Source organism: Cyprinodon variegatus, unplaced genomic scaffold (assembly GCF_000732505.1).
Source record: "Cyprinodon variegatus isolate N-32 unplaced genomic scaffold, C_variegatus-1.0 Scaffold478, whole genome shotgun sequence".
NCBI lineage: Eukaryota > Metazoa > Chordata > Actinopteri > Cyprinodontiformes > Cyprinodontidae > Cyprinodon > Cyprinodon variegatus.
The window spans coordinates 546,552-555,185 of record NW_015150931.1 but is presented as its reverse complement, the minus strand read 5'-3'; the positions used below and the strand labels follow the sequence as shown (position 1 = coordinate 555,185).

The following is an 8,634-nucleotide window of genomic DNA, read 5'->3' as shown; positions in this document are numbered from 1 at the left end:
CAGCCGAAAATCACGATATATTGCCAAAATGATTTTTATCCCACAGCCCTATCAGAATCAGAGCTTTTTGTCACAACCGATCACTGACCACTGTGCTGGAATACAGGCACACTTCACTTATCTCAGAAAGCTTTTAAATATTAGTTAGAATGCCAGTCTGATAAGTCTCTTTTCTCTTCATTAGGCCTCTCTCTCACAACATTACTACCAACCATCTTTTCATCACATACCCTCCTATAGAACTCGTATTTGTGCCTCTAACTTGAGGGTTTACGCTCCGTACCAAACTGTAGCTCTAACATTCAGCTCCTCTTTGTGCCATATTGGTTGTGATTCATGCAATTGTAAGGCACTTTACAGTTAAAACAGCTGTATTGTTTTAATTTTTTAACAGGTTTATGTAGAACAAGCTCAAAATCCAATGAAACAGGATTTAAAGAACTGATAGATCTTTAGTTACTATGAGTTGATCAGCAGAAGTCGTCATAGTGAAAAAAACAAACTAGCCTATATCAAAAGGATAAAATCTTAACCTTAAAAAACTAAATATTTAAGGAACTTAAACCTAAAAAAAAAAACCTTACAGTAGTAGGATTCCAGCTAATCTGAATGCTGCTTTACTCAAGAGGCTGAAATGCTCTTAGCACAGAGAGGCCACGCCTGACTTTGCATTGGGAGCAGCGGTGAAAAATTCAGAAGCACTAGAAATGTACAAGTAGAACTGGTGAAAACTAAAACTAAAACTTCAGAAAAGTTCACCAACAGACTTTTTTAAATCCTAAAAAGTCTCAGTGAATAAGACTTTCTCTGGATAAACTGTATGATGCGACTCCTCCTCACCTTCTCCTCATCTTTAGCCTCTTCCACCTCAGGCTCGGACGTGACAGACGACGTCTTGGGCTTGTACCAAGAAATCTGAAGAACGCGACCTTTGAACTTGGCTCCCTGATTGGCTGCCTAAAATACAAAACATAAGGATTATTCAAAGAACAAGAAGGAAAGAGCCTGAGCTGCTTTGGAGCATGAAACATACATTCTCTGCTTCGCCTCGCGTCTTAAAAGTCATGATGACTGTGTTGGCATCTTGGTCACGGAGTTCTTCGATTTCACCAAAATCTTAACACGACAGACATAAAACTCCTGCTAATAATTGTGTATAACAATCTGTATGTTCACACCACAAAATGCGGCATTAGCTCTTCCTTTTCCTCCTGTGTGACTCCTAAAATGGCAAGCGTTCTGGTTCTGTGGTCCACAACCATGCGGTTCACAACCCCACCGCGAGCCATCATCTCCCGGCTTCGGCTCCTGCCGCGCCCCATGTGCATCGCGCCGGGATCCAGCGCCATCTTCCCGCGGCCTCGGCCCCGACCCGTCGGTGGGATCAGACCAAGTCGTTTTGCCTAAAGAAATGACATAAAATGCTTGGTTGCTGATTTTTTTTCCAAGTCACAAAGTAAACCTCAGTTCTGAGACGTTGTAATCCCAAAAACATGTTGCCCGCCTTGCATACTGATGAAGGTCAGAGGGCACGGAGGGCAGTTAGTGAGCCCCATGGCAACTGTGGCTACTATGTAGCCACTATTAGTGTGTGATTGGGTGAATAACTAAATCAACTAACTAACTAACTAACTAAATGGATGTTTTTCGTTTTTTTTTTTTTTTATTAGTTGCATGCTTATTTTCAAATGCCAACTCTTATTTTAAAACTTTAATTTCTGAATAGGATCAAAAGATCTAATGCTTAATAAAATAAAAACAAATTAAAAACATCAGAAAGATCAGGGGTTAAAGAATCTGAGAAGTTTAAAGACCGCAGACTTGCAAATAGGATCATATCCAAATAACCTTAAAAAGGGGCAGGGCTACAGGGAAAGGGTTCAGTTTGAAATAAGTAGTTAAAAGTCATGAACTAAATCTTAATAAGAGTCTGTGGCAGACTTAAAAAAATGTTGAACACTGGCTGGAGAGTGTCTGAGCAAAGCAAGGTTAGCTGCTAAAGAATTTGTAGATGTCCAAACCTGGTTGGACATGCGACACCCCACAGTCTTCAGATTTCTCATTTAAGCCCATGTTTAACTTTGATTCCGCTTCACATCTGGGCACCTATTTCTGTTCTCTCAAAGGAATGTCCAAGAAAATGTGTTTAAAGGCATACTATGGACTCTGTGACCTAAAGAGTTGTGGCACATGAGTTATTTTAAATGATTCCTCAGGCGAAAATACAGCGTTTGACTCCATTACTGCTACAAGCGGGGCTCCCCCTCTGGAAATACTATTTAAGCTACCGTCGTTGACCAGGTCATGTGACCTGGAAGAACTTATCCCTTTACGGCTGTAGGCTCTTATTTCTTCATGGAGCTAAGGCTTTTGCACTACTATTTTTCCACCTGCTTGACTATTAGTCATGGCTGAGGCAAGGAAAAAGTTTAACCCATCTAAGGAGGCTGAAAACAGAAAATGTGAAAGGTATCGTGCACGAGAAAAAGAGTCGATCATGGAAAGGAGATTGTTCGTTGGCGCAAGCCGAAAGGAGCCGTATGTGAAATAAATTCTCTTTTCTCAATTTTTATTCATATATCTTTGTTTTTATTTTCAATGTTTAGTTGAAGCAAAATACTGGCAGTTACAGGTCAAGCACCCCTGGTGGCCAAAAGTTACACGTGTGCCTTTAAGGTTGTGGCTGTAATGCAAGATTTTGAAAACCTCTATGGGTATAAATACTTCCACAAGGGACCAAATATGTTCACCTCTCCCACTACAGCATATGCTGTTCTTCCTCCATTTTTAACAGGACATCTCTCTTCTTCATCACTCAACAAGCTAACAGCCTACTCTCTTCACCATTTGTCCCTGCCTCACTTAGGCCTTTAATTGTCATTCTGTGATTTCCTTACACGGACCAGCACCTCAAACTTTAATGAGACAGGGCTGCATCAGTGTAAGGACTTGTGTCTGATTTGGCTTCGTTAGTGGCTACTCCTCTGGGCTTGCTTAAGTGGCTTCGGTTTAATGCGCAGAAGGACGTTTGGGCTTGAATAGATGAGGCGGGTTTGGGGGCAGAGGATATGCATTTTTAAAAAAACCAGCTAATTAAGGACCCCTGGGATAGAGCAGGAAATATGCAAGTGTGGTGTTTTAAGTGTGGGGTTATGTTGACTTTTGGGGCTCCACCCATTAGTGTCCATATTTGCGATACATTTAGGCCCCGTCCACACGAAGTCAAAATGAACACGAAACGCTGATATTTTCCAAAACGTTTGCCGTAAAGATGGAGACGTAAAATAAATGTGAGTGTCCACACGAATGCAAGAAAACGCTGCAAAATGTATGCCAGGCCTGTAAGTGGCGCTGTGGTGCCAAAGCAAAAATAAGCGACGAAATGTTGGGCATGCGCACTAATATTTATACATGGTTGCCCTGCGGGTCCATTTTCGTGGTTAAGTCAAATTCAGGTGCTGAACTATGTCGTCGATATTGCTCTGTTCTTCCTGGAGATATTCCAGAAGAAGAAGATTCTGTTGTAAGCCCGACAGCAGGGTGAGTAGCATTAGCAGCAACGGCGCCACTGTTGTTGTGATACTGGTCGCGCATGCGTGTTTAGAGGCGACGCTATGACGCATGCGTGTAAAAAAAAATATGCGGTTAGAGCGTAAAGATGGAAACGCGAAAACGGCGTTTTGAAATCTTCCCACTCTGAAGGCTGAATAAAAAAAAGATCGTTTACAGACCCCCAAAACGCCGGCTTCGTGTGGCAGAGAGGCTGGTTTGGTGAAGAATTTGTGCGTTTAGGCCAGGGTTCGTCTTCGTGTGGACGGGGCCTTAGACTGTAGGCTTGATTCTCATGGTCAGGGTTTATGTGATTAGAAGGAATGATGACAATAATACCATTCAAATAAATATGTAAAATGTGAAAGATGAAAACTGAAACATACCGTATGTTAAATTTACTCTTTATATCATTATTATGAATTTGTTTGGTGTGGGCCTGAGAGATCACCCCAAATGCAACATAGAAAACTGATTTCAGCTTGAAAAAGACTGATGCTTTCATATTTGAGACATGTTCTGTGGAGTGTCAAGGCTAAAATTTAAATGTTTCAACATAACTGCTATGTTCAAAAAGAAAAAAAAAAGATGGGGAACCTTAGAGCCTGAGAAATATTTGACACATTAGACTAAGATAATACAGTTTAAGAGGCATTTCCATGAAAGAAGAAAATGTCGGTAAATTTCAGATTTTAAAGAAGAAAAAAAAAAGTGTTGCAGGTAAAGCCATTACTAAGAATAGGTGAATTTTACTTGACTGATATAAAACAGTCAGATTAAAAAGAACGTTTTTTCCTAGCCCTGTAGAGCATATAGTAGCCCCCACTTATTGAGTGCCTCTAGTCTGCGGTCTAAAATAAGACTCCAACATTTTTACTAATAGGCAAAACACATTCAATATAACATTAAACAATGAGATCTCAAAGTGGCCAGAGTGTCATCGGTAGGTTTAACCTTTCTCCTTTTGTTCCCTTAAGGCAGGGGTGCTCAAGTCCAGTCCTCAAGAGCTACTATCCTGCAACTTTTTGATGCACCCCATTTTTAACACACCTGAGTCAAATGAGTGGTTCATTACATGCCTCTGCTGAGCTAAATGACAGTATTGAGCCTTTCGATTCAGGTGTGTTAGAGAAGAGATGCATCTGAAAGTTACAGGATGGTAGCTCTTGAGGACTGGACTTGAGCACCCCTTCCTTAAGTTATTAGTCAAACTCACAGTACTGACTGAAACAAGGTTTATTAAAACACACTGCGATGATTAATTTATTGATGCTAAACAGCTCAATCGGAGCCATGGAACCCAATTGCTCTGTGTGAAAAAAGAAAAACAACATTTGTGCGCATCATTATGCTCAGGATTTCTATTCTAATCAAGTTACTTTTGCAGTTCCCTGTAAAGGCTTTTAAAGCAGATGCCGTTTTTAGGTCACTCCATTCCTTTAACTTTCTGCACAATATTTCATTATAACTTTCACATGAAGATATTTCTTTAATCATTTGCTACATCTTGCTGCATGTTTAATTTCTCTGCTGCATGAGCAGAAGGCGGCAAGAAAATAATCTTATCTGCAAACTTCCTCCGACAATTCAAAGTATCACATCCTCAATTTCAGCTTGTAAAATATAAATGCTGATAATATTTGATGTTATCGGTGTTTGTTTGTTCTCCTGTATGGGAAACACTCAGCAGCTGTTCGGATTAGTATATAAACTTTTATAATAATGTTTTAAGGTTGATCTCTGCCAAAAATCTGAGGGTTAAAATGTGTAAAATGTGTTTTTTTTTTTTCTTACCTCCACCTGTAGCTGTCCAAGTTTTCTCTTAAGGTCTGTGGTGTCTTCTCCAGAGCTCATCTTTTTATGAAAGTCTAATTCAGCATCAAGCAACTCTTTCTGGGCCTGACAAGAAAACCACGACAAATACAAAAATATATATATAAAAATAAAAGAACATCTCTTCAATTATCAAGTCATTTAACCCAGGGTTCCTTAACCCAGATCCTCAGGAAACCAGTGTCCTTCATGTTTTAGACGTTTCCTTGCCTACGCACACCTGACCTGAAGTAAAAGGTGATCAATAGACTTTTACAGCATTTAATGGCTACTGAGGAGGTAATACAATTATTTGAATCAGGTGTGCTTAAGTAGAGACGCATCTAAAACATGAAGGACTTAGGGCCCCTGAGGTCCAGGGACATGAAACCCAGATGTTAGAAGAAGTTTAACAATAATAAAAAGCTTGCAGCTATGAAAGTCCACCAACTTATTACTTTAAAACCTTAACATAAAAACCTACATCAGTTTTGGTCTTGGGTTGGTTGTGAGGGGTTTTGCCACTTGAGACCTGAGGGGAGGGGTTCATTTCATTCTGCAGCTGCGTAATCTTCTCCGTTAGCTCCTTCAGGGTTTTCATGATGTTGGCCCGCTCCTCAGGCTTCATAGTACGGTTTTTCTCCAAGCGGTTAATCAGCACCTGAAGGAAGATTGGTGATATTAAATAAGGTGTGTTTAAACAAGCGTAGAAAACATTTAAACAAATTTCACGTCAAAGAACAGTGGAGGAAATAAAGGGGGGCAGTTACTTTCTGACAATCGATCTGTGCCTTCAGCATCTCCTGTTTCTTCTTCCTCATGTCCTGTTGGAGTTTCATTGCCTCCTACAGCAGAAAAAAAGCACTTAGCACACCCTTTTGCCGTAAGTAAATATTTGGTTTCACGAGAACAAAATATTTACTTGTGCGTTTCTTATACAATATGCAAGCAAACCGAGAGAGAGAAAAAAAAAAAAACACTCCCAAAAAATTATTTATGGGCAAACTTACCTGCTTCTTTTTCATAGCTTCTTGAGCTTCTAGCGCTTTTCCAGTTTTCCCGAGACTCTTTGAGGAAGATTTGGGGGCTGTAGCGGGGAAGGGACCTTTCTGTGTGTTAGGGGGAACCTAAAAACGGAAAATAACACATCCATGTAACTGAAACAGGATTACAGACAAAAAAAACAAAAACACAGTGCAAAAACTAGAATGGTTTTCTTGCAAAACTAGGTTGGCACGCAGTTTAATCTAAATCCCTTACTTTTTAGCCTTAATGCAAATAATAATAATCAATCTTTATTGATCTCTCATTCGAGAAATTTACCTCTGCATTTAACCCATCCCCTTGGGGAGCAGCGGGCTGCCATTGTGTGGCGCCCAGGGAGCAATCAGAGGTTAAGGGTCTTGCTCAGGAACCCAAAGTGGAGGCTGTGGGGATTCAAATGGGTACTTGCAACCCTCTCAGAACACAAGCACACTGCTCTAACCCACTAGGCCAACACTTCCCCCAAAAAGCCCCCGAGCTTCCCGAAAAAGGGTTAGGGTTAACCCTTCCCTAATCTCATCACATTCCCTGGTGTGACCACTGCCAATTTGATTTCAGGAATGGAAACCTTCATGATATTTGCATGTGTTGCAGAGAACCAGTATGTTTCAGCACATTATTAAAACTGCATAACTAGTTAATTTTCAAAAACAATAACACTTCTGAACACATAAGGAAGAATAAAAGCGTACAATGAGAGGGTCTGAGTTTGGATTCAGGCCATCGCTCTTTATGACATTTGTGGTTCCAGGTGCTGCATTCAGGGGATGCTTTGGTACAGTGTTGTTCAGTACGTAGGCACCTGGACTGTGTTGTTTGATCCCCTGCAGCAAACCAAAACCAAAAAAACAACCCAAAACATAAAAAGGACAGAAAAGAGAGAGAACACGTAAGGAAGGGAGTAACTGGAATGAGAAATGTATCAGATTACCAAGAGAAATTAAGTTGGAGCCCAATACTGGAGGATTATTATCTTGATCAGCTGGAAATTGCTGATGTGTTTTGAGTGGCAGCTTGGAAACTCAACTCTATGATATTTAAACCATGAATTTAAAAGCATTACTGAGCTGAAGAAACGGCATTCTTGAAGTGAAACGGTGCCAACATAAAAACATTATATAGATTGCTATGGCTACTGTTAGCCACCAGGTGTCTCTGTTATTAGATGGGCTGAAGAACAGAAACTGACACTTTTTCCAAGTAAAGCAGGAACAAAAGCCATAGAGCCTAAAGAAACATCATCTTCTCATCATTACTTAGCACAGTTATTTAAAAAGGAAAATATTCTGTTGAAGAAAATGAGATATCTGAGGTTCATTCTCACTCTGCCAGGATTAGAGCTTCCAGGTAATGCTAGCTGCATTTTGGAAATCTCTGAGTAAAAATAAGGTTTTACACTCTCCAGGGGCAAAGTGCAGTTTTTATGCAAACAAAAAAAAAGGCTTGAGACAGTAAAAATAGTAAAATCCTGTTTTAACAATAGCTGGTTCATTAAAACATAAAATAACTAAATAAAACCTTATTAGAAATGAATCGATTTTTGTCCCAACATCAATTTCATTTCTATAGCTGTGTCTCATTCTTTCCATTGGGCTTTTGTAACATAAAAAGATTAAATCTTCTCTTGGAAAATCCAAATTTTGTCTTATTCTGAAGTCTTCACACAAACCTTATGCATGTTGCCGTGCTGCAGGCCTTGGCCCGGGGCCGAGGCTGGCCCCTGTGTCCCTGGGTTCTGCTCTTGACCCGCAGTGTTGGTGCAGGGCTCGCGGTGCCAGTACACACGGATGAAGCGGTTGTTGAGGACGGCCTGTGTGCTGGATATGGCCCGTCTGGCCTCCTCATTCTTTGTGTACTGGATCAGCGCTGCCTCCGGGTCGCCACCAAACACCACCTGGGTGGAGAGAAGAAGTGAGCTGGTCAGCTGATGCTTCGATTACATTCGCCTTCCATTAAGCCGGGCTTACACTGTGAGATTTTCTGTCCTTTTCGGGGCGACTTTCCAGTCGTGCGACAATTTTCCGATCGGGCCAACTTTCAGCCTGATAGTGCGTCTTGTAGTGGACAGTTTGTAACGAGGGGCGATCAGTTTCTCAAGACCACCTTCCATTAGGAATCATGAGGTGCCCGAGTAAAATTGAGTTCTTTCTGTAAAATTGACGGACCATAGTAGCCACGTTTGCTCAGCCATGTCTTTGTCCAAATACGTTATTGCCTTTTCTTTTTGAC

The 8,634-nt window shown here is 40.8% G+C and overlaps 1 protein-coding gene across 1 annotated transcript in view; it reads right to left on the bottom strand.

The window, feature by feature from the left end:
* Window positions 1–8,634, bottom strand: part of rbm27 (RNA binding motif protein 27) — a 30,518-nt gene that overhangs the window by 3,916 nt on the left and 17,968 nt on the right. The window contains exons 11-19 of the mRNA XM_015389862.1: window positions 8,075–8,299; window positions 7,098–7,229; window positions 6,372–6,488; window positions 6,132–6,206; window positions 5,846–6,022; window positions 5,344–5,448; window positions 1,180–1,403; window positions 1,034–1,118; window positions 841–957 (exon numbers count right to left, since the gene is read on the bottom strand). Of these exons, the coding sequence (XP_015245348.1) occupies window positions 841–957; window positions 1,034–1,118; window positions 1,180–1,403; window positions 5,344–5,448; window positions 5,846–6,022; window positions 6,132–6,206; window positions 6,372–6,488; window positions 7,098–7,229; window positions 8,075–8,299 (1,257 nt within the window). The remainder of the gene's footprint in view (window positions 1–840; window positions 958–1,033; window positions 1,119–1,179; window positions 1,404–5,343; window positions 5,449–5,845; window positions 6,023–6,131; window positions 6,207–6,371; window positions 6,489–7,097; window positions 7,230–8,074; window positions 8,300–8,634) is intronic.